At 38.6% G+C, this 26,859-nt stretch overlaps 1 protein-coding gene across 1 annotated transcript in view; it reads right to left on the reverse strand.

Annotated features, from left to right (window-relative positions):
• The window catches only part of MYH15 (myosin heavy chain 15), a 205,282-nt gene that overhangs the window by 67,363 nt on the left and 111,060 nt on the right, over positions 1 to 26,859 (reverse strand). The window contains 14 exon segments of the mRNA XM_082393599.1: positions 4,846 to 4,935; positions 4,939 to 5,048; positions 5,051 to 5,228; positions 9,018 to 9,038; positions 9,042 to 9,108; positions 12,227 to 12,372; positions 14,045 to 14,221; positions 15,599 to 15,747; positions 15,750 to 15,852; positions 18,935 to 18,982; positions 18,986 to 19,190; positions 23,607 to 23,743; positions 25,329 to 25,452; positions 26,354 to 26,471. Of these exon segments, the coding sequence (XP_082249725.1) occupies positions 4,846 to 4,935; positions 4,939 to 5,048; positions 5,051 to 5,228; positions 9,018 to 9,038; positions 9,042 to 9,108; positions 12,227 to 12,372; positions 14,045 to 14,221; positions 15,599 to 15,747; positions 15,750 to 15,852; positions 18,935 to 18,982; positions 18,986 to 19,190; positions 23,607 to 23,743; positions 25,329 to 25,452; positions 26,354 to 26,471 (1,673 nt within the window).

Raw genomic sequence — 26,859 nt, forward strand, 5'->3', positions numbered from 1 at the left:
CTTCTCAAACTCTTCCAAAATATAGCAGAGGGAGGAACACTCCCAAACTCATTCTATGAGGCCACCATCACCCTGATACGAAAACCAGACAAAGATGTCACAAAGAAAGAAAACTACAGGCCAATATCACTGACGAACATAGATGCAAAAATCCTCAACAAAATACTAGCAAACAGAATCCAACAGTGTATTAAAAGGATCATACACCATAATCAAGTGGGGTTTATTCTGGGAATGCAAGGATTCTTCAATATACGCAAATCAATCAATGTGATACACCATATTAACAAATTGAAGGATAAAAACCATATGATAATCTCAACAGATGCAGAGAAAGATTTCAACAAAATTCAACACTTATTTATGATAAAAACCCTCCAGAAAGTAGGCATAGAGGGAACTTACCTCAACATAATAAAGGCCATATATGACCAACCCACAGGCAACATCGTTCTCAATGGTGAAAAACTGAAACCATTTCCGCTAAGATCAGGAACAAGACAAGGTTGTCCATTCTCACCACTATTATTCAACATTGTTTTGGAAGTCTTAGCCACAGCAATCAGAGAAGAAAAAGAAATAAAAGGAATCCAAATCGGAAAAGAAGAAGTAAAGCTGTCACTATTTGCAGATGAAATGATACTATACATAGAGAATCCTAAAGATGCTACCACAAAACTACTAGAGCTAATCAATGAATTTGGCAAAGTAGCAGAATACAAAATTAATGCACAGAAATTCTTGCATTCCTATACACTAATGATGAAAAATTTGAAAGAGAAATTAAGGAATCACTCCCATTTACCATTGCAACAAAAAGAATAAAATATTTAGGAATAAACCTACCTAAGGAGACAAAAGACCTGTATGCAGAAAATTATAAGACACTGGTGAAAGAAATTAAAGATGATACAAATAGATGGGGAGATATACCATGTTCTTGGATTGGAAGAATCAACATTGTGAAAATGACTCTACTACCCAAAGCAATCTACAGATTCAATGCAATCCCTATCAAACTACCACTGGCATTTTTCACAGAACTAGAACAAAAAATTTCACAATTTGTATGGAAACACAAAAGACCCCAAATAGCCAAAGCAATCTTGAGAATGAAAAATGGAGCTGGAGGAATCAGGCTCCCTGATTTCAGACTATACTGCAAAGCTATAGTAATCAAGACAGTATGGTACTGGCACAAAAACAGAAATATTGATCAATGGAACAGGATAGAAAGCCCAGAGATAAACCCACACCCCTATGCTCTACTAATCTATGACAAAGTAGGCAAGGATATACAATGGAGAAAAGACAGCCTCTTCAATAAGTGGTGCTGGGAAAACTGGACAGCTACATGTAAAAGAATGAAATTAGAACACTCCCTAACACCAAATACAAAAATAAACTCAAAATGGATTAAAGACCTAAATGTAAGGCCAGACACTGTAAAAACTCTTTGAGGAAAACAGAGGCAGAACACTCTATGACATAAATCACAGCAAGATCCTTTTTGACCCATCTCCTAGAGAAATGAAAATAAAAACAAAAATAAACAAATGGGACCTAATGAAACTTAAAAGCTTTTGCACAGCAAAGGAAACCATAAACAAGACAAAAAGACCACCCTCAGAATGGGAGAAAATGTTTGCAAATAAAGCAACTGACAAAGGATTAATCTCCAAAATATACAAGAAGCTCATGCAACTCAATATCAAAAAAACAAACAACTTAATCCAAAAATGGGCAGAAAAGCTGAATAGACATTTCTCCAAAAAGATATACAGATTGCCAAGAAACACATGAAAGGATGCTCAACATCACTAATCATTAGAGAATGCAAATCAAAACCACAATGAGGTATCACCTCACACCGGTCTGAGTGGCCATCATTAAAAAATCTACAAACAATAAAAGCTGGAGAGGGTGTGGAGAAAAGGGAACCTTCTTGCACTGTTGGTGGGAATCTAAATTGACACTGCCACTATGGAGAACAGTATGGAGGTTCCTTTAAAAACTAAAAATAGAACTACCATATGACCCAGCAATCCCACTACTGGGCATATACCTTGAGAAAACCATAATTCAAAAAGAGTCATGTACCACAATGTTCATTGCAGCTCTATTTACAATAGCCAGGACATGGAAGCAAACCAAGTGTCCATCGACAGATGAGTTGATAAAGGATATGTGGCACATATATACAATGCAATATTACTCAGCCATAAAAAGAAACGAAATTCAGTTATTTGTAGTGAGGTGGATGGACTTAGAGACTGTCATACAGAGTGAAGTAAGTGAGAAAGAGAAAAATAAATACCATATGCTAACACATATATATGGAATCTAAAAAAAAAAAAAAAAAATTGTTCTGAAGACCCTAGGGGCAGGACAGGAATAAAGACGCAGATGTAGAGAATGGACTTGAGGACGTGGGGAGTGGGAAGGGTAAGCTGGGACGAAGTGAGAGAGTGGCATAGACTTATATGTACTGCCAAATGTAAAACAGATAGCTAGTGAGAAGCAGCCGCATAGCACAGGGATATCAGCTTGGTGCTTTGTGACCACCTAGAGGGGTGGGATAGGGAGGGTGGGAGGGAGACGCAAGAGAGAGGAGATATGGGTATATATGTATATGTATAATTGATTCACTTTGTTACAAAGCAGAAACTAACACACCATTGTAAAGCAATTACACTCCAATAAAGATGTTAAAAAAAAAAGAAAATACTTTAAAGATAATCAGAGGAAATAAAAGAAATTGCAGGGGTTAAAGGAGTAAGAGGTAGTGAGGTATACACCTACTTGTGGGAGCTAGTCTCCAAAGATGGCCCCCCAGGGAGCCACAGTCTCTAGTATTCGCAGCCACGTGTAGACCTTACCCCTGTGACTCATCGCTGTTGGGAGTCACACAGAATCACTCCACTGTGTTGTAAGCCTTCCTCACAAGAGTCTTTGCTCCTTTGGTCTCTTGGAATATTTGCTTTTAGTGCCCTGAATTGCCATGTAAGAAGTCCAACTCCCCTATGGCTGCCATGTTATGAGGAAACCCAAGTTAGCTACATGGAGAGGTCACACAAAATGAGAGATTTCCAACCAGCCCCCAACTGTCTAGCTATCCCAGCCCAGGAGTCAAACACGCAGATGAGTAAACCTTCGGATGATTCCAGTCTCAACCGCCATCTGCGATAAGCCTGTCAACCCCCAGAACCAAGAAAGAGAATAATAAATTATTGTTTTAACTCTAAGGTTTTGGAGTGATTTGTTACATATCAATAGATAAATAGAACATTACTTTTTGGTCAAGGAGTCAGATTAAGACAGATATGGACAGACTTTGCTTCTTTCTCAAAATACCATTCTTAGTATGGAAAAGTCTTTTATTTTGTTTTTTGCAATGGGTGAATAATGCCCATGTGGAAGAATATTTTATTCTTTGGAACAAGAAGGAAATAAATGGATGAGTGAATAACTTATAAGGTGAAGAGAGAAGTTATAATTAATGGTCTTAATCTTATCAGTAAGATGTTAACATTTATCAAAAGGAAAGATTCAGAAAGGCAGGGTTGGAGGTCTGTTTCTCTTCTAAAATAAAACAAAGTGAGTTAGAAGAACAAAGAACTTCTGAGCAGCAATGAAATTCTACAGGAAGTTGGAAAGTATAAAATTCACACCTAATTAGTATGGATTTATGGTGAACCTATCAACAGTTTTATGATTTTATGACTTCCTACTAAAATGTACAGAAACAGAAGAGTTCCTGAGGATGAATGAGAGGCAAAGAGTATGAAGAGAGTAAGGTCTTCCAGGGCTCACTTGGGCTGACAAAAGAAGACGAAGCCTACAAGGGCAAGGAGTGAGAATATTTTCATTGTTGAGTTGAGGACAGAATCGATACAAAATGCAGAATACAGAAGAGACGGAGGAAGAGAGGACCTAAGTCCTCACTAGATTTATATTTTAAGATAATTGGAGGTGGGTTGGCAGGGACAGTGGAAAGAAAGAAAGAAATAGAAGGAAAAGCAGGGTAGTTGTGTTTCTACTCAACGTGGTCTTTAAAGGAAATTAATGCTAAACGTTTCAGGAGTCACTCAGTATCTGAAGAAATTCTACATTTTTCTGGCCACCGTCCGTAAAGATCAAGCTTTATTGTTGGTTTGTCTTTCCCGGATGACTACAAATTCTGCTCACAAGGACAATTTGGCACCAAATTTGTGTGACCAATTTGGTCACCAATTTGTGTGACCTCAAGCAAGGCTCCTCTCAACTGGCAGGAGGTAAGGCAGCTCTTACCTGCGATCTGATACTAGTCATTGGAGATGAGAGCTGGCAGTGTAGAGATTAATGGGCTCAGTGAAGAAAGAACATGTGATAAAGTTTCTCCTAGTGTTGGCTCGTTAAAGAGATGCCAGAGGACATGAAGGAGAAAAAGTTCTCTCCTCCCCGCAAAGCTATTTGTGCCGCCATTTGTTCAGAAGGACTCGAAGTACCTGAGCCCCGCCGTGGAGTGCTCCCAACTCAAAGCCATCCTTCAAGAGAGAAGCACCACTCATAAGCTCGTGGTTTCACTTGTCCAGCCTACTTACTACATCATCACTAGAGAGACCCACAGGGAACATGGACTGGAATTCCAATGAAACCAGAAGCCACTGTCAGGCTACCTTCAGGGGATGGTCATGTGACTTTAACAATCACTGAGATTAGACCTGATCTAGCCAATCTGAAGATCTCTAGCCTCCACTAGCAAATATTTTGAGTCACCAATTTGCTTTAGCTTTCTTTTCCTTCCCCTCCTCTGCCTACTTCCATGTTCTAAATCCTCAAGGAGGGCTTGGCAATGTTCCTTACCTTAGCTCTGGTCATCTGCTCAACATGCGTCAGGACATCATTCACTTTGAGCTGCAGGTCACTCTTGTCTTTTTCCAGTGTCTGCTCGACCTATTGTAGATTTTCTACCTGGCTCTCCAGCTCAGACAGGCTGTCTCCGTGTCTCTTCTTCAAAGAGGCAGAGGTTGCCTCAAAGTGCAGTGTGGACTCTTCCATGTCTCGAGGAGCTTCTGGAATTTTGTTTCTTGTTTCTTAGTTATTTCCAGCTGAGCCAAACTGGCCCCTCCTGTCTCCTCCAGCCCCTCATTCAGGTCTTCCAGCTCTCGGGTGAAGTCAGTTCTCTCCCTTTCTACCCTGGCTCTAGTGGTCCTTTCAGCTTCCAGTTTGTCTTTCAAAACCTGTATCTGGGGGCTTCCCTGATGGCACAGTGGTTGAGAATCTGCCTGCCAATGCAGGAGACACGGGTCCGAGCCCTGATCTGGGAAGATCCCACATTCCACGGAGCAACTGGGCCCGAGAGCCACAATTACTGAGCCTGCGCGTCTGGAGCCTGTGCTCCGCAACAAGAGGCCGTGATAGTGAGAGGCCCGCACACCGCGATGAAGAGTGGCCCCCACTTGCCACAACTAGAGAAAGCCCTCGCACAGAAACGAAGACCCAACACAGACATAAATAAAAATAAATAAATTAATTAATTAAAAAACAAAAACAAAAAAAACTGTATCTGAGTCTGTAGCAACAAATAATTTTGATTTTACTAAGCACTTGTAGCATATTTTATATTCAAGAGCTCTACTGTATTTTTTTCTTTTTTTATTTCTCACAACTAACACTTTTTGTTCTCATTTTATAGTTAAAGAAGATAGAATACAGAGAAATTAAGTGATTTGATCCAAACCAGTACCAAGAGCAGAATTAAAATTTGTAATTCCTCCCAATTTCCCAGGCCTTGGTGATAAGCAACCTCATTATACTCCATACATGAAGAGGAAATTTTAATAAAGAGCACTTTCCAAAGGAATAGAAAATATTTTTCATATAACAAGGAATCATTTTAAAGAGAGCTTATAAAAAAAATAACATGATGAATGTTACATACAATACCTCATTTATCTGGAATTTGCTTACCTGACAACCTCAACTATTGGAAACTTGGGCAAAAATCTGATTAATAGACTAAATACCTCTGAGTTCAAGCAGCTAACTCATAAGCATCAATTTAATTTTACACACAATTCTGACAAACCTGGTTACTTGGTTTCTTAGTCTATAGGTGATTTAAGGTAGCAGGAAAATTGAAAAAACAAATAATTTCAATTCGGTGGAGGAATGCGACTACTAAATTGGATAGTAATCTGATATCAGTAGAAGCAGAATTATAAGACAAAGAAAAGAAGTGATAAGAACTCTCAGAGCCCAAAAGTCTTTCAGCGTAACGGCAAAGAGCTCTACAAATCTTGATAGCATCATTGTGGGACAGTACAGTAAAACCAAGGATGGTCATTAACATCACCTTAAATAATTAGGCATAGGTTAGAGTATAGGGAAAAAAGGATAACTTCTATTTTAGAATATTAAAAATTTCATTAAATAAGAGTATGATTGCTGAGAGGAAGCTAATTTCTAGACCAACCCAATAAGTAAAGCTATCTAATCTGTAGAGGAATTATGACAGAGAAGGTGCCAAAAAATGTATGATTTCCACATCCAGGTAATCGTGATCCCCTTCCAATTAGTTATCTTGGGATCCAATACCTTTATTTATAACAATACTGTCATTGAACCAAACATTTCTGAAACATTTCTTTAGAAATAACCTTTAGTGCTACAGTAATCAAGACAATATGGTACTGGCACAAAAACAGAAACATAGATCAATGGAACAAGATAGAAAGCCCAGAGATAAAACCACGTACATATGGTCAACTAATCTATGACAAAGGAAGCAAAGATATACAATGGAGAAAAGACAGCCTCTTCAATAAGTGGTGCTGGGAAAACTGGACAGCTACATGTAAAAGAATGAAATTAGAACACTCCCTAACACCATACACAAAAATAAACTCAAAATGGATTCAAGACCTAAATGTAAGACCGGACACTATAAAACTCTTGGAGGAAAACATAGGCAGAACACTCTTTGACATAAATCACAGCAAGATCTTTTTTGATCCACCTCCTAGAGTGGATCCACCTCCTGTACAAAAATAAACAGGTGGGACCTAATGACACTTAAAAGCTTTTGCACAACAAAGGAAACCATAAACAAGATGAAAAGACAACCCTCAGAAAGGGAGAAAATATTTGCAAATGAATCATCAGACAGAGGATTAATCTCCAAAATATATAAACAGCTCATGCAGCTCAATATTAAAGAAACAAACAATCCAATCCAAAACTGGGCAGAAGACCTAAATAGACATTTCTCCAAAGAAGACATACACATGGCCAAGAAGCATATGAAAAGCTGTTCAACATCACTAATTATTAGAGAAATGCAAATCAAAACTACAATGAGTTATCAGCTCACACCAGTTAGAATGGGCATCATCAGAAAATCTACAAACAACAAATGCTGGAGAGAGTGTGGAGAAAAGGGAAACCCCTTACACTGTTGGTGGGAATGTAAATTGATACAGCCACTATGGAGAACAGTATGGAGGTTCCTTAAAAAACTAAAAATAGAATTACCATATGATCCAATAATCCCACTGCTGGGCATATACCCAGAGAAAACCATAATTCAAAAAGACACATGCACCCCAATGTTCATTGCAGCACTATTTACAATAGCCAGGTCATGGAAGCAACCTAAATGCCCATCGACAGACAGATGGATAAAGAAGTTGTGGTACATATATACAATGGAATATTACTCAGCCATAAAAAGGAACGAAATTGAGTCATTTGTTGTGACGTGGATGGATCTAAAGACTGTCATACAGAGTGAAGTAAGTCAGAAAGAGAAAAACAAATATCGTATATTAACGCATGTATGGGGAACCTAGAAAAATGGTACAGATGAAGCAGTTTGCAGGGCAGAAGTTGAGACACAGGTGTAGAGAACAAACGTATGGACACCAAGGGGGGAAAACCGTGGTGGGGTGGGGATGGTGGTGTGCTGAATTGGGTGATTGGGATTGACATGTATACACTGATGTGTATAAAATTGATGACTAATAAGAAACTGCAGTATAAAAAAACAAAAAACAAACAAACAAACAAAAACAACTAATACTAAACTTTCTTTGGGTTATTTGCATGGAAATATGTTAATATAAATGTTTCAGACATTTAAAAAAAAAAGAAAGAACCTTTAGAGAGTTTTTTTAAATCATCAGGGTAAGAAAATTTGTATTTTGGATAAATTGAACATTTTTTGGATAAAGTATCATTTGAAGAGAAGTCTGGTTAATATGATAGGCAATCACTTGGAGATTAATATTGTCTGAAAGCTTGCCCATAAAGCAGTGAGACTGGTCTAATTTGGCTCAAAATATCTCAGAAGGTAATAATCAGAAAAAAGTTCCAAAATTATTTTGAGTAATAGTTACATTAGTGAGATAATACTTAGCTTCAAAGGAAAAAAATCCATCTGCATGTATACGTGAGGAGTTAAATGTATCCATGCTTTAAATAACTTTATAATGTGGTCATATAGTATAAAACAGTTGCATGGTCTAAAACTTCTGCCCATTATCAAATAATGTTTTGAGGCTACAAGTAGCTACAAGACAGATTTTCAGCATAATTGCCTTCTAATCACAAAAACTAATCATCATAAAAAATTAAATTGGTAGCATTGAATGCTTACCATGGGTCAGGCACTGAGCTTACCACTTAAATGTACTGTTGCATTTAATTTTAGCTCAAAGGTTGTCAGGAGGATTAATGAGTAAAAATATAGACGTCCAGGATTTTAGCACAATACCTAGTTTATGTCAAACGTTCAACAAATTAGCTACTTGTTTCTTATTATCTCCGTGATAAGGAAATCTAAGCTTAAACAGTAATGTTCTCCAGAGTCACATATCTATAGAATGCCAGGTTACCTTCTCAACCACTGCTCTTTTCTGCCTCGTCTATAGTTGACTAGAGCTATGGGTACCTTGGCAGAGCATGTGTCACTGAAGTGTCAACCATCACCCACGGATCTAACTACAGGTGCACGCAGGTATTTGATAAATGATTACCTGGAGCTCTTTAACCATCTTCTAAAGCTGAGCCACCAGGCCTTTCTCATTCTCCACCTTTGAACTCATCTGATTCATTTCTAATTCTTTCCTGTTAGGGAAAAGAGGTATCAAGTGGAATTGCTCAGAGTAATAACATTTTGTTTAAATATTCTTTAAATTATAGTAATAACACATGAAGTCATTCATTGTAAAAAAATTCAACTATTACATCTATAGCTGAAGTCTTCTTGGCTATTATACCCAATCTCTCTTCCTTGCCTAGAGGTAACCACCATAATCAGTTCGGTGTGAATCCTCCCAGACATTTTTCTAAGTATTGACATATGTTTGTGCTTACATATCAGTAGAAATAGTTTCATTTTCTTTACTGTGAAAGGTATAATATTGGATACATTTGAATTTATAATTCTACAACATTTTTAAACCAATAATACATGGAGATTTTTCCATGTTGGCCTACACATAGATTAGTTCACTTAAAAATTAACTGACATACTAGTTTATGATTTAGACATCATGTGGTTATTTATCCATTTCCCTATTAATAAGCATTGAGGTTTCCCCCCAAATTTTACTTTTACAAGTAATGCTGTTCATATACATGCACCCTTGTGTACATGTGAGTGTCTCTACAGAGTGGATATTGAGCAGGGAATTGGTGCATCAGGTATAGGTTTGCGTTTAAAAACTTATAACCTTGCCCTTTGGCCTCCAATAGCAGTGTGAGATTACTTCTCTACATTTACACTTAACATTAGCACACTTCTAAATTTTTCCTAATCTAACAGATTAGTATGTCATTGTTTTATAATGAATGTCCTCGTTTACTAGTGAGGACAGCATGTTATCAACGATGAGGATTTTAAAATGGGCAATAAAACAAATGAACTGTCCGCTTGTGTCCGTTGCCCATTTTTCTGTTAGGTTGTTCATCTAATTATTGAATTATAGATTTTCCTTTAATACTCTTGATATTTATTTTTTGATATCTGCTGCAGATATTTCTCCCACTTTCTAATTAGCCCCAGTTTTATTTATGTTGGCTTTTGCCACATAAATGTTTAAAATGTGGATGTATCAACATCAAATTTATCAATATATTCCTTTTATGCCTTTGGATTTTTGTGACTCATTCAGTCTGACCTGCCAGTTTCCTAAGACTTACCACCTATACTGTCTTTTAATGGTTTTGTTTCTTAATGGTTTTTGCTGTTTTTTTTTTAATTGAAGAACATTTAACATGAGATCTACCCTCTCAACAAATATTTAAGTGTACAATATTATTAACTATAGGCACAACGTTGTACGTCTCTCTAGAACTTAATCATCTCTAGAACTTAATCATCTTGCACGATGGAAGCTTTATATCCATTGAAGAGCAACTCCACATTTCCCCCTACCTCCAAGCCCCTGGACACCACCATTCTACTCTGTTTCTATGAGTTTGACTGTTTTAGATGCCTCATATAAGTGGAATCATGCACTATTTGTCCTTCTGTGACCGACTTATTTCATTTAGCATAATGTCTTCCAGGTTCATCCATGTTGTTGCATACGGCAGGATTTCCTTTAAAAAGAGGCTGAATAATGTTCCATTAAATGTATACACCACATTTTCTTTACCCATTCATCCATCAGTGGGCATTTAGGTTGTTTCTATATCTTGGCTATGGTGAATAATGCTGCATTTTCTAATAATTTTATAGCTTTATTTTTGCATTTAATTCTTTAAGGCAACTGGATTTTGTGTTTATGTGAATAGCATGAGGAAGAAATTTAACTTTTATCTCAGAAGATGAATAGCTAATAATCTCGGTGTTATTTATTAAGTATTCTATCCTGTCATCACCATTTTAAAATGCCACATTTTCATGTATTGTTTCCATATATACATAGGTCCATTTAGAGAAAATGTTATATAATAAATTTATCATTTCCTGAAAACATGGGTTTCTGAAATGCCAGAGCTCTTTGACCTGTGGCCTACAAGGACATAGGGTATCATTTTCACTTTGCTGAGCTGAAACACAACCTTCAAAATTGAATGCTTAGGGAACTCTATCATCATTTTGCCTTTCACTGTTCCGTTACATTCATAGGGTTACTTATTTCATCTTTTCCAAACACCTGTCAAGTTCAGTAACTTATTGGTAGGCTATTAATCAAGTCTGACCACAAGCATGTGTAATGGAAACTCATGTACACAGACAGGAAAACCAGAAGCTCATAGTTGCTCACTTGACTTTCTTCTTCTTCACTGTGGGCTCCAATAACCAGTTTGCTCCCAGCTTTAACCTGGCCTTATCTCACTCTTAGATCTCACTGTTTCCCTCTCTTATTTGATCTATTCCAAATAACTGGAAAATCCCTAATGGTTAGAAGAAAGTCTAGCTGGGGACTCCCCTGGCAGTCCAGTGGTTAAGACTACGGGCTCCAACTTCAGGGGGCACAGGTTCAATCCCTGATCAGAAAACTGAGATACTGCATGCCGCGCAGCTCAGCCAAAAATTTTTAAAAATATAGAGAAGAAGAAGAAAGTCTAGCTGAACAGAGGAAGACAAAAGGGACAAGGTGAGAAAATCCATTTCACTGAATGATGAAACTAAACTGAGAGGGCCATCTTGCCCTGAGCTCCTTGGTAATCCATGTGAACTGAAGGTCGACTGATTTTGATCATGTTATGTTTTGCTTTCAGTTTTAAGGTTTAATACTTATACAGTAAATTATTTGACCAAAAAGAGTTATATAAATGTTAATGAGGTTATATCTGGCAAACAAGTTTTGTTTTGTTTTTTTAAATGATCAGATGGTATATGGGACTTCACATTAGGATTTATTTTCTATTTATTTTTTTACTTTAGGCCATTGGGCTCATCATGAGTAAAAGAAGTGAGCGATTTTTATTTTGACTTGTAACTTCAAATTCCAATACTTCGCGTCTCCTGTGCCTTACACCTTTCATTCGCATCTGCTAGTCAGCCTTCTCAGTTACTTTCTTGTAGGTTATTACATAATTATAAAAAGAAAGTTCACATAAAGTCTAGCAAAAGAAAAAGAAAATCAATTTCCTAGGCTCGTTATCCTTATCCTCCCCTTCAGGTCTTGAGACATCTGGCCCTAGGGTCACGAGGATAAATGACATGAGAGAGCTGCTTCCTCCAATAAAAGGTCTCCCAGAATCTCGAGCCAACAGAAAGGTGACTCACCCCCTCAGCTTTTCTGCCAGCTGCAGCTGCCTGCTCTCCAGGTCCTCCATGCTCTCCTGGTTCAGCTTTACCTCGCCCTCCAGTTTGCACTTTCCCTTTTCACACTTCATTCTCGCTTTGCTCTCCTGTTCAAGGGCACCCTCAAGCTGACAGAAGGAGATATTATTGAGCCCAATAAATAGGTGAAGTTTATACTTTACTAGATGTGTTCAATAACCACTTACCTTCTGGAAAAAGAAAGCAAAATACAAGCAGGGTCTGTAAATGATGCCCAGTTATGTGGATATTTTGAAATAAATATCATACACATCAGTAGGACAACAAAAGAATCTAGAAATCACGGTGATGAAGGAAAACTTTAGAGATTAAGGACTACGTGTTCTAGCCTACAGAAGAAACCAATAATAAATGCCTAGTGAGCCCTTGTTTGATCACTTTCCAGTGATGAGAAGCTCACTTCTTCACATGGCAGCTCATTTCATGGGTGGATAAGTCCATTTACTCAGGAGTGCTTCTTCATAAGAAGCCAAAGTAGTCTCTGTAAATTCGTCCCACCGGTCTAAGCTCTGCTCCCTGGAGTAGCACCAAGCAAATGTCTCCACATGATCATTCACGAATATCAGGCAGCTGTCCTGAGTCTTCCAACTCAGAATCACTGACCCTTTCAAACGCATCTCACATGGCATGATTTCCACACCCTCCTTTACCACCTTGGTACCCTCTATGGTCCATAACATTGTGTCATATTCTGGTACCACCAACAAGGTGATCAGAACATTCAAGTTCTGTCTGGAGTAGTGTTGCCAACCATGATGTGGAGGTTAGCTTAGCGAGAGGCTAAATAACAGTTACAATATGGCTAGTTTTCAGTGATATATTTACTTTGCCACAATAGAAGCTATTTCCTGTGACCAGCAAAAGACATAAAATTCAAATAGTGGAGAAGGGAGAATTTCTGGAGGGTGTATGCAAAAACCTGAAAATAAATGAACTCTGGGAGAGAACAAGTGTGTGAGAATGCATGTGTGACAGTGTGTGTTGTTTGCACACAACCAATAAATCCCCATCTTGAGGCTTTGTGAGATACGTATCAGTGGAAATAGGAAGAGAAGTGAGACGACTAATAGGTAATAGAGGAAACTGAGAGAAAGGCATGAGGAAAAAGAAGCAGATAATAAAAAAATAACCTAACCACCCTTGTCAGCAATTTTATAAAGGCTAAGCTTTGGGGACTAATAAAACAGTGAATGCACACACTGTCAGCTGGGAGGAAACAGGAAGAGTGATGAACCTAACCACTGAGACTCGTCTGAAGCATCTTTATTTCATAGGGTATTTGGAGGCAGAACAGGGGCACCATCTCCAGAGTCTTACAAGTGTTTTCCAATAGTGTTGGTAGAACACAGCTTGCGACTTACATATCTTTCTACTTTAACAAACCTTAGTGCACAGCTGGAGACACAACAGGGCCTTAAAGCAATCCTTCAATACTAGTGTCAGATAAAGCACCAACATATCTGCGGGGCAAAACACCAGGTTCTCTGGGGAACAGTCAGTCAGAGTGATACCCCTTCACGATTCATCTCAGTGTTCTCCCACTGCCCAGGGTTGTATGAAAGTTGCATATAAAAACAGACAGATTACATTCTGGGGCCTTTCTTCTACTGTAGTGGTTCACCTCTTATTTCTAAATAATGAGGGGAACGAGCCATGCTACTAAGTTTTCCTGAAAATGTCAAGATAAATGAACTAAGTAAAAAGTGGAGGTTTGCACAGATGTAGACACGCAGCTATCTAGCACGACGCATCACTACTGACCTCGTTCGCTGGCTGCTCTAGCGTCAGCTTGGTTTTGCTCAGGGTGAGGGTTTCCTCCTCTTCCACGTGCAGGTCCTCCAGGGTCTGCTGGTGGGCCTCCTGCGCAGCCTTGGCTGCTCGCTGAAGTTTGCTGACATCCTCACTGAGGGACTCCACCTCCTCAGTCAGGCTCTTAACCTGTGGGGAGAAGACGACAACAGTTCCATGAGAGCCACTTATGGAAGGTGGGGTATAAACGCTAAGGGCCATCTCCTCTCTTTTCTAGGGCCAAAAATCTCAGGAGGTATCCACTGTCATAAAGAACAAAATTTAGCCAAATTCCTGATGGACTTTTTAAAACTCTAAATTCACTTTTTCTTTTACACACAGACACAAATGATCTGTTATCTCTCCTGGTCAGGGAATGGGGTATTCTGGTTAATCAAATATTATCAGCATAGGGGCTTCCCTGGCGGTGGAGTGGTTGAGAATCTGCCTGCCAATGCAGGGGACACAGGTTCGAGCCCTGGTCTGGGAGGATCCGACATGCCGCGGAGCAGCTAGGCCCGTGAGCCACAACTACTGAGCCTGCGCGTCTGGAGCCTGTGCTCCGCAACAAGAGAGGCCGCGATAGTGAGAGGCCCGCGCACCGCGATGAAGAGTGGCCCCCGCTTGCCACAACTAGAGAAGCCCTCGCACAGAAACGAAGACCCAACACAGCCAAAAATAAATAAATTATTAATTTAAAAAAAATATTATCAGCATAGGTCAGTGGATGGCCAGTTTTCAGAGTGTCGTATTATTGTATAACAAGAACACCACTAAAGGTAATTTAGCTTTCTTTAGAGTATTCAGGGTAATATTAATCTTGTGCCTCAATATCCTAAGAAAGTGGCAGTTAAAGAAGAGTTCCAGCTGATAAAATAGGCAAAAATGTAAGTCATTTATATCAGGCCCAAGTGCTTTTTATGAAAGGGAACTGATGTACAAGAGTTGCTATTTAATCATCTGCCAAAATTACAATATTATTCTGGAGACTTTTTTTTTTTTTATCAAAGGTTTGATACAGACCCCTCAGCTGACTTCAGTCTATACACAGATGCACAAGATAAAAACCTCAGCTAAAATGAACAAAACATTAAGGTCCTTAGCTGGAATTAAAATGACATCTCAAGGTCAAGCTCCAAATCAACGACAGGGGTGGGAATTCAGACGTGTCCCAAATCACCTTTCGATAAACTGCATCCTGCCCCCTCTCCTTCCAAAAAAGGATACTTAGAGGCCCAATGAAACCATTTTGCTCTTTCTATCAGATTTCAGATGCAATTAGATTGGAACAAATGAAAACGTTTCATTTGGGAGATTAAGTGGGGTTCCATAAATTGAAGTTGGAACTTTGAATTAGGATGGCACAGTTCACCACATCTTTCATCTGATGCCAATTCTGACTCCCAGTGCTGTAAAGTTGCGGACCACTGTGTTAATTAATATAAACAGAGCAAGTCTGGTCCTGGAGCCCGATTGGGAGTGTGGAATTCAGGCATCTAGGCCTTCCTGACATTATAGAAAAAGTACCTTGTACTCTGAAGCACGCTTCTCCTTCTGTGACTTCGCCAATAGCGTTTCCAGGTCATCGATTTCTTTCTTCTTCGACGCGGAACATTCATCTTCGAGTCTCCGCCCCCTGGCAGTCAGCTGGGAATTTACCTCCTCTTCTTCCTCCCCCCAACCCCCCACGCAGACAGCGCCTGGACGCTGGCCTCCAGCTGGATCTTGGATTTAATCAGTGACTCGCACTGCTTTTTAGCATTTGCCAGGGTCTCTCGCTCCCGCCATGATGAGGAGAAAATTGTTGCCAACAGCTGGAAGTAATTTATCAGCAGGCGAAATGCTGCTTAACGCATAGCAGAGAGATAATTGCCTGCCCTCCGCCCGGCACTTTCACCTACCTTTCCTAAGCAGTTGAAATAATATTCCTAGTTCCCTGACCCTATGGTTGAGAAGTAGAGAAGTTGCTTGTGTTTGGAGGTGCTTTTGATCTTTCAGGCCATTCAGTAGATTAGATTACCTCTTCTAAAGCACTTAATAGAATCCTGGTGGGCTAAAGGAGCTAACGTGCCTCCAAAAATCAGTGGTGTGCTGATTAAATCACAGCTACTGGAAGCATCCCTGCAGGCATATAGTTTGAGGGCGGTACCTGCTCAGAATATGGTCTTTTAAGAAAGTGGTGTTCCCTCAGACAATAGAATATTTATAATATTATTATAAGGGCCCTGATGCACTTGTTTAATATATAAGCATCTTCTAAAAAATAGAGCTGGGCTGTATATTTTTTTATTCATAGGCTGAATTTACAATTCATGAGGTTCCTTGAATATCACTAACTAGACTTTACTATTATTTCCAACAAAAATATTTTTCTCGATGGTTCTGCCAGCAGTAAATTCCCCAAGTTATACACATAGAGTGTGCAATCCTCCTTCCTTTTATTTTTTTCAAACATACTGCCGCCAGCTCTCACTGTGTGGACCACTCTTTCTGTGTTATGGTCCAAGTCAAAAACGAAGAGGCCGATTGCTTTTTGCTACAAAAGCACCTTGTGTAACTTTGAACTCCTTTCATTTGTCTCCATTTAGAGGCTAAATAAAACCTCTTTTCTGTGAGCAAGTTCTTAATTGCTGTAGGTCTCGTTGTGACGTAACTTCACACATTATCTCCATATTTCATCTTTAGACCTCATCCGTCCTCTGCAATTTGGGCAATCTATTACCTAACTATTTGCTTGGCTTACGTTGTTTCATCTACTTAGATCAAGAGCAGAGAAGGGCCAAAATCCAGGCTATTGGATCCTGGCTAACTCTCAGCCTGTCTGCCCAACAAATGGGGCTCAAAGAGGCACAGATGGGGGAGGTATAAAACAGTGACTCTCCAACATCATTGAAGACCCAAGAGAAGGGCTAAACTAAAAACGAACAAAAATGTTAAGGCAAAAAGGATCCATGCAAATCAGAGAAGCTTCCAATGTTTGAGCAATAATGGGGACATTTGATCTTCGTTCATCCCAGGTTGACAGGCAGAACAGCTCTTTGCTCTCTTCCATTCAGCACGTGTACAGGACCTGTCACCATCACCAAATGAAGCGAACAATCCGATCGACCATCTCGAACCTCTCATTAAACATGATGGCGGGTTTGGGGCCAGCTGAGCAGTGGTGTGACAGTTTAACAGTAGGGCCATCCTTTCCCCAGTGGCAGTTATTTTCTCATGTACTCGCAGTGTTTATTGAAATGGGTTCACTCAGTGCTGCTGGTATTTTGAGTTAGTGAATAATTTGAAAAGAATCCTTGTTTCCTTGATTCCTACTGTATGGAGGTGTGTTTCTTAAAAATCAATGAGATAAAAGATTTCATAGCCAGGTCAGCTTTTTAAATCAGTTACCATCTGAACTCATCTCAGCCTTCCTGGACTTGCCCTGCAATTGGCTTCGTGTGTTTCCTATGCTACCCACAATGATCTTTTATCATGTATCCCAGACTTTTACCCACCTCTCCCTTCACAAGTTGGGTGTATTTCTATCCCCACATCAGCCCAGGTAGCACTGGCCACTCTTTTTGTTGAGAGGAAGAATGATGAAAACTAGGAGGCCAGGTCTCATCCAAGGCTCCCTGTGTCCTAAGCCAGACAAAATATGATATTACAAACTGTGATTCTCACAATATGGATCTTAATGTAGGTTTGGAGTGGGGCCTAGGAATCTGTATTTCTAACAAGCATCCCAGGTGAGGCTGATACACACTAAAGTTCTTGAACCACTGCTATATTAAATATGTATCAGAAATGTGGGTCTGAGTGTAAACTCTCATGTAAAATATGGCCTATTGGAACACTGATGGGTAGCAGAGTCCCAAAACAAAAGAATAACTTGGGTCAGCCTAAAACTACTGAATTTTTTCTGTTTTCCCTAAGTCCAAAAAGCAGGAAAAATACAATATATTTATATAATATATTTGAACCCAGTATTATTTAACTTAGCACTGTGCTAAGTGGGGTGGAGAGTACAATAAAGGTGGATAAAATTTCATACCTGCCTTTGGGATGTAACAGTAGTCCTGGTAGCTAGAGAAGAGGAATAAAAAGGGAGTGAATAATGGCACATCGGCATCAGATTAGAGATGGAGGCTCGGATGCCAGGGCCAAGGGTTTGGATTCCATAATGCACCTATTGCAGGATCTAAAGCTTGTTCATCAGGGAAGCAACATATTTGTTCAAGACAATGGTTCTCAATCCTGGCTGGATATCAGAATCACCCATACAGATGATTTGGACCCACACAAGACCCGCTTAGTCAAAGTATCTGAGAGTGGAGTCTAGGCACCTTTCTTTTTATTTGTTAATGCTTCACAAATAAGTTTGATGCAAAGTCAAGGTTGAAAACTGCTGTTTTAAAACTCAACTGATTGTGATATTGACTTGGACTGGGAAAGAGCAAGCAGGGAGATCAAAATCAGGAAAACCAGTTAGGGGCAAACTGAAATAATCCTGAAGATCTCAGTAAAGCTTTTCTCAGGACCTGCTAAGATCCTATCTTTTGATTTGCTAATGGGTTACGTGCTAACTACAGAATTTGAATTAAGATCCAGAGCTTCCTGGCTCCCATGATAGATTTCCATCTGTTTATATAGTTAAAACCCATCTAAAAGTTTGTCCCTTTTTCAAAGACATACTGCCAATGAAATCACTTCACTATAAAACAGGGTTTCTCTATAAGTGTTTCCATTGTCTGTGTTGGATGAAATTCTACAGTATTTGTAAAGCACGTGCCTCTATTTTTTTTCAAGTCAATACTGCCTGCAAAACAAGGGAATCTAATTAGAAACTTGATTTGAAGAAGAAATGGTGGGGCCAGTCACAGCCTGCAGCTGAAGAAGCAAGTCATTCTTTTCCTGGAATAGGGAGACTTACTTGGCTTTCAGCTCCTCCCTCTGAGATTCTGATTTCGCCAAGGCTTTTTGCAGCTGCACACACTCTTCCTTCAGTCCAGCTACCTCCTTTCCCATTCCAGCAGATCTAACAAGAGGCTTGATCTTGAAGAAGAGCCTCATCCACGGCCAGCCCTTCACAGCCATGAAAGCTCTTACGTTCCACTGGATCAAAAGAAGTGCATCCCTAAATCGAGGAGGGGAAAAAAAAAAAAAAGAAAAGCAAGTTAACCTAGACTATAAAAGAGTTATTTTCCGGATTTCCCTGGTGTTGGGTTAAGAATCTGCCTGCCAATTCAGGGGACACAGATTCGATCCCTGGTCCAGGAAGATCCCACATGCCGCGGAGCAACTAAGCCTGTGCACCACAACTACTGAGCCTGCGAGCCACATGCTGCAACTACCGAACCCGTGTGCTGCAACTACTGAAGCCCACGTGCATAGAGCTCGTACTCTGCAACAAGAGAAGCCACTGCAATGAGAAGCCCGTGCACTGTAATGAAGCGTAACCCCCACTTGCTGCAACTAGAGAAAGCCCACGCGCAGCAACGAAGACCCAACGCAGCCAAAAATAAATAAAATTAAAAAATTTAAAAATAAAAGAGTTATTTTCCAAATTAAGATCCCTAATAAGCACATCTTTTTAGGAGTCATTATAAATCCTCACTAGTTTTCAAAGCACTTCTACATCCAAGCTCTCATTTGATTCTATCAAAAAACCTTTGAGGGACTTCTGGGGCTAACAATGTTGTGGACTATGTGTCCTGAAAATGTTTCCACTACAAACATCCTTTAAATGAGAGCTGACCCTTAAAGAGGGTAAGAAGTATAGAGGGAGCTAAAAAAAAAACAGAGCGAAAAGTGAATGCTTATACAGTCTGACCATCCTTACAGAAGGAGGAAGTCAGGCTTGGTATTGTAGGGTTTGTATTTTTATATCCTTGTGGATAAAGAGACAGGCTGCGATTTTCAAAGAATTTCACCCTTAATGAAAAGGAGGATTTAAAAATTCACCCACTGGCAAAGAGAGAAGTCAAAGAGAAGTACATCTGATTTGGTCTGGGCTCAGGGTGAAGAAAAAAGATCCTACGCTAAGAATTTTTTTTTTTATACTATGAACCAGCACCACCAGAGTGTTTGAGATTTAAATTATACTACCTGATTAGTGCAGAAATACACAAGAAATTAGCATAATCATTTTTTTACACTGGTAATAAATACCCTTTGGGCCCTTGGGGGAAAAATACAAAACTGCACTGAAGAAAATATCCTAAAATCAAGCACTAGAGATTTTCTTAAGGTCCCCTTGAAGATGAGCTTACAGTTCAAAATTACAAAACACATATAGAAAAAAATTCAAGCATAAGTGAGGGTGAGCACCCACAATAAAAAGTTTAATTAAACCCCCAAGAATTTCAGATAATTGAACAATCTGGTGGAGATCATAAAATAATTCTTAAGAATTATTAAAGACATAAAGGAAAGAACTGAAAAAACCAAGAAAGAAATGAGCCACTATGATAAAAGGGCAGACGGATTTGAAAGAGGACCATATAAAATGTCTAGTACTGAAAAGTATAGTCATTGAAATCAAATACTCAATGGAAGAATTAAGCAGCTGATTAGACACACTGAACAAAATTGTGAATTAAGAAAAATATGTGACCACCTAGAGGAGTGGGATGGGGAGGGTGGGAGGGAGGGAGATGCAAGAGGGAAGAGATATGGGAACATATGTATATGTATAACTGATTCACTTTGTTATAAAGCAGAAACTGGCACACCATTGTAAGGCAATTATACTTCAATAAAGATGTTTAAAGAAAAAAAAAAAAGAAAAATAAACCCAAGCAAGTGGAAGGAAGGAAAGAATAAAGCTGAGATCAGAAACTAATGAATGAGAAAACAAAAAAAATAAAGAAAAAATTTAAAGGTGGGTTACTAAATAGTATAATTAAATAAACATCTGACATGAATAAGCAAGAAAAAGAGAAGGCATAAATAAACAATACTAGGAATGATAATACTCTAAAAATAAAATAATCTATGATCATGCCCTAGAAACATAATTGTAGATATGATAGAGATTAAAAATTATAATCTAACAAATTGGAAGATTTAAAAGAAATGTAAAATTTCTTTTTTTAAAGAAATTAATCTAAACTGATTCAAGAAGAAAAAAATCTCAATAAGCCTATATCTATTAAATAAATTAAATCAAAATTGTAAAATCTGTCATGAAAGAAACACCAGATTTAGATGGTTTTATAGGCAAATTTTACCAAGCACTCAAAGACAGATAATCAACATAAATTGTTTCATGTTTTGAAAAGAGAAAATATTGCCTAACTCTTTTATGAGGTTAAGGTAACCTTGATTCAAAGTCAGATAACAGCAGAAGAAACAATTACAGGCCAAACTTATTCATGAATGTTGAGGCAAAAATACTATAATACTATAACCCATCCCACAATGTATGAAAAAGATCATATTTTATAAACAAAGTGGGTTTAACCTTTTTTAATCTATTAATTTAATTCAACGCATTTATGGGTTAGATGCAAAAGAAGAATTTAACCATTTCTTGGTAAACGTGCTTAACAAAATAAGATGGAATGAATGTCCTCTATACAATAAATCATATCTACCAAAAAAAATCTACAGAAAACATGATATTAAGAGGAAAATGATATCTTTCCCCAAAGTCAGAAATATGACTAAGTTTGGGAAAAGTTTTTGAAGTTGAAATACCACAAGTTGGTGAGAATATAGAGCCATGGGACTTTCATATACTTCTGGTAGAGAGTAAAATAGAAAGCATTTTGGCAACATCTCATAAAGCTGGAGTTGTGTATAGCCTAAAACCTAATAATACATACCTTAGAGAAATGCCACTCAAAGTGTGGGCCTCGGCCAGCTGCTACCTATGTACTATCAGCCAATGGACCAGCATTTTGAGTAACATTGCCCTCAAGAAACTCTTGCATATATGCAGGGGAAAACATTTACAAAAATGTCACTGCAGAACTGTTTGTAATAGCAAAAACTTATAAATAAGTTTACTTGAGCTGGGAAATGGATAAATAAATTGTGGTATATTCATACGATGGAATACTATACAACAGTTAAGATCAATAATCTAACCTTAGATTTATCAACATTAATAAATTTAAAAGCTAGTACTGAATGTAAAGAACAAATTTTAAGATAATACACAGAGCATATTTATGTGAAGACTAAAAACATGCAAAATCATGTAACTTTTTAAGGACACCTGCATATCGCCACAGAACTTGGATCAAGGGAGAAATATGCAAGGGGCTTCAACTGAGTCTGTTAATTTATTTTTTAAAATATATTGTGAGTAACTACAGAAAAATGTTAAACTTTATATGCTTTATATATGAAATATGAATGAAACAGAGGGATAAAAACGAATTCAGGAGCTAGGAATAGGATCTGGATCAAGGGAGAAATACACAAAGGGTTTCAACTTTCTTAATTATTTATTTTTAAGTTGTGAGATATTACAGAGAAAATGTTAGGAACTGATGTACTTTGATGATAGCTCCATGAGTATGCATTATAATATTTTCTGTATTTTTTGTATTTGAAATATTTCATAATAATTCCTTTAAAGTCATTCTATGATTTAGAGAGAATGGATAGTAAAGACCTCATTTTAGAGATGAAAGAAGTGAACATGAGAAATTAAGAGTCTTACCCAAGTTTATAAAACTGGTCATAGAAGCCATGTCTCCTGAACCCCAAACCCTCATAAACTCCCACACCACATTGGGCACTGTATGGGGTCACAGAAGACTCTTAGGAGATGTCTCTCTAATATCCTTGACATCACCATGTAATAATAGTTTTCTTCTTCGGGGAAACAGAGGGAATTAACAGACTGTCAAGTAAGCAAATTATACCCAGACCTGTGGACCTCTCTCCAGAAGGTAAACTGTGCTATGGTAAAAAGTAAATACGACAACCACAGAATCCCTTGTTCATAGTCCCTCTGTTTGGAGATTTTGTTGGCTTGCTTTCCATGATTCTATTAAAGGTTTTCTTCTATTAAACAAAACCTATGCCTCAGTGTCCAGAGGTGATGATAAATGTCCCTAGTGAACCTGCCTGAAATGAAGTAACAGAGTTATGGTTACATGTCACCAAGAGTCAGTTTCTGACCCAGGGGAGGCTGTAAAGTGGTCAGAACACCTACCTACTTTGCAGCAAACTTCCCCACAGAGCTGGCTGTGAGATGCATGCAAACGCTTCTAGGTCTGCTTCTGTTTTGAATCGTGAGTCACACGGCTCTCAGAGATCCAGACTTTGCCAACTATAAAGAATCCCTCCAAAGGGAAGACTGGAAGCAGTGCAAGAATAATCTGAATTATGCTTATTCTTAGTTAGATAGGGTAATAGAAGCCCTCTGTGCTCTGTTTGGTGTTCCATAATTTTAAAAATTTCAAGTTAAGTCCCAGACTAAGCAGAGGTGGCAGAGCTCTTTACACTGACCTACTGTAAGGCAATGAGCTAAAGTCACATTGACTGAGGCACACCATTACTCTAGCAGTGGGGACGCAGGGTGGGGATATCATACCTCTCTCCCAGAATCCTCTGGAATTTGATTTGCATCAGTTTTCCACGTACTCTGGCTTGGAACAATGTAAAGACTTTAGATAGTCTCTCATCTCTCATCGCTTTCAGTTGGCCCAGAAAGCCGGCTTTTAAAAACACCTAAAAGAAACGTCAGATGTTAGTTCTACTCATAGTGGGCATTCAGTAAATGCCTGTTGAATGGCCCTATGAGCAACTGATGTAGTTGTTTATCAGTTCTACTTCTTGTTAATATTTCTTAATGTGTAAAATGTAAATTCTAGAAAGTTTGGTTTTATAAACCTAAAGTGTGCCACACACACAAAAAAAACTTTATTTAATCCTGTGGTTATATTGGTTCCTTAAGAACTTAGACTATCCTCCTCCTGATCTATTAGTAATGTCTAGGTTGTCTAGGGAACTTGGTTTACGTTTTAAGATAGGCCCAGGCAGGGGTCTGCACAGTTTTTCTGTAAAGGGCCAGATAGTAAATACTTTTAGGCTTTACAGGCCACACACAGTCTCTGTAGAACCTCCACTGCCACCCCCACCCACCTCCTCCTCCACCTCCTCTCTTTCTTCTATTTCTTCTTCTTCCTCTTTAAAACTAACCCTTTAAAAATGTCAAACCATATTCAGCTAGGGGGGCCATATACAAAATAGGCCATGGATATGACCCTTAGACCATAACTTGCTGACCTCTGCTCTAGAGGAAGTCACTTTTGCCTTAGACAATAAAAAATACACATAAATATTTTTTCAAGAATCATTAGTAATGGCCAAGGTGAGGTGAGTGAGGTACCTAAAGCACAAATTTTAAGGAAGCACTCACTTTCAGGGTTGTATAAGTCAGTACTTATACAACCTGAAGAGTGAGTGCTGCCTTAAATTTTGTGTCTTAGGAGGCTCTCTCAACTCATGCTAGTCCTGCCCTAGATGAGTAGTATACAGCAAAAATAACTAAACATACAAGGAAGCAAGGCACCAGGAGTGAAAATCAGCAGAAACAGACTCTCAGGTATTCAAAATGTGGGAGTTGAGTAATATTTTATAATCATGTCCAACAGAGTTCTTTTTCTGTAAGCTCTTCATCCCAGACCCTCCAATTCTCCTTCAAATAATTTGGCCTTTATATGGATGTCATTAGAAACAACCTGATATTGACTAATGGATAAAACCAAATCTGTTAGTCGGAAGTTTCCCAAAATATGTGGATCATGTTAAGATCTTCAAGATGAAGCTGAATTTAGTGAATCACTTTTAAGGAAATTAACTTTGGATTAATTTTTTGGATGGTAGGGTTGACCTTAACATTTTTAGACAGTCTTTCAGAATTAATTTCCTGAAAGTGTATTTGTGGATGAATCACATGCAGACAAGCAGTTATCTCCAGTAAGCTGGTTCAATTTTGTCTAGCTCTAATGTGTATACACATTTTCTAGCACACTAAAGTTGATTCAGTATTTTATATCTTGGCACAAACTTGCTTAGATGAATAATTATAAAAATGTAAATGTAGTCAAGACTGAGGTTCAAAAGCATTGAATTTTGAATTTCCTCTCTCAAATAGTGCTGAAGTTTTCACTTTCATTGGAGCTCTGTTTGTATTAGTTGTGGTCACAAGAGCTGTAGAATGCCTTATAATTGCACTTTCATGGGTATTTTAAGAATCACAGACTTTCCTCCCACTCTTCTCCAAAAGCATTCTTTGTAGTTCTCTGGTTACCTTAGTGATTCCAAAGTGGTACTGTGTATGGTCTATCTCCAAGGAGCCAAGTAATTCTTCAGCTGCTTTTCTGCTGCTCACAAACTTGCTCTTTGGAAAGGCCCTTTGGTTCAGAATGTAGTACCTAATTTAAAATAAGTAAAGAATAAATCCTGAGGTTGGGGTGCAAATAAAGAAAAATCTGGACAAGTGAGACAAAAGGAGGTATATATAGACTACCACCCCTCCTACCAATACGTTCAGTTTTCACAAAACTCTTGGCAGTAATAATGAGGACACGAGCAAAAATTCCTTACTTTGGAATAATAGTTTGTACTTTTCATAGTGTTGTAGAGACCACCTCACTTGATTCTCTGCTCAATTAGGGAGGGAGGGAGGGAGAGATTAGGAGAAAGAGAAAGAAAGAGGCAGGCTTAAGTACATCTCTATCGTACAGATAAGGAAACTGAAAAGCAGAGACGTTAAAGGTCTTTTCCAAGATTCCCTCACCCTAATGGTGAATTGGTGGAAAGCTAGAAATATACTTCTTAATTCTGACACAGGTACTCTTTCTACTCTACTCTACTTTGCTCACATTTGCTTGATCACCTATAATTTATGCATTTAGAATTTGGGAAATAGAAAGCAAAGGTGCCTCTCCTGCCTTCTGCTGCACTCCCTGCTGGCTTCCTTTCTTTCACAGGATTGCTAGTAAAGCAACAGCCTGCTTGGATGGCAGCTACGATTAAGTACATACAACATTTCAGAGACTCAATTCAGCCTCCATATCGTTCTTTATATATTTCTTCTACATGTGGGTCTATTATCCAGTAATAGAGATTTAAGGATATTACAGCTACATAGATGTTGGATTGAAGGGGAAATAATAATGGAACTCTGTCATCATATATCTCACCACCACCAAAACACATTGATCTGTATTCTGGAGGATATCAACCAAACAAACAATGCATGCCTAAACACTCAAAGAGAAGAAAACAAAATGGACTGCCCCAGGCTTCTTGGATTCCAGGATGTCTGTTTACCTTTGTTTAAAATCAGCATACAGCAGTCGGTTTGGAAAACCTTCACTGCATATCTTGATCCCTTCCAAGACACCATTACAGCACAGCTGCTGTAGAACCAAATAAGCGTCCATTACACCTGAAGAAAAACGGTCACAATGAGTCCATGTCTAAAAAAATGATTACCCTAGATTTTGTCCTAATTGCTGCATCTGGGGTTAAAAGAGTTTGAATCCAGTGTTCTCTACATGATAGGTAAGAGGATTCACTCACTCCCAGCCTCATGGCACTCAAAGTACCCATCCTATTCTGTAGGAGTCTCCAAATAGGATTTACCTGGAATGAATCCTTTTTTTTTTTTTTTTTAATTTATTTATTTATTTACTTATGGCTGTGTTGGGTCTTTGTTTCTGTGCGAGGGCTTTCTCTAGTTGTGGCAAGTGGGGGCCACTCTTCATCGCGGTGCGCGGGCCTCTCACTATAGTGGCCTCTCTTGTTGCAGAGCACAGGCTCCAGACGCGCAGGCT

The sequence above is a fragment of the Balaenoptera borealis genome, assembly GCF_965194805.1.
Source record: "Balaenoptera borealis genome assembly, chromosome: 5".
Lineage (NCBI taxonomy): Eukaryota > Metazoa > Chordata > Mammalia > Artiodactyla > Balaenopteridae > Balaenoptera > Balaenoptera borealis.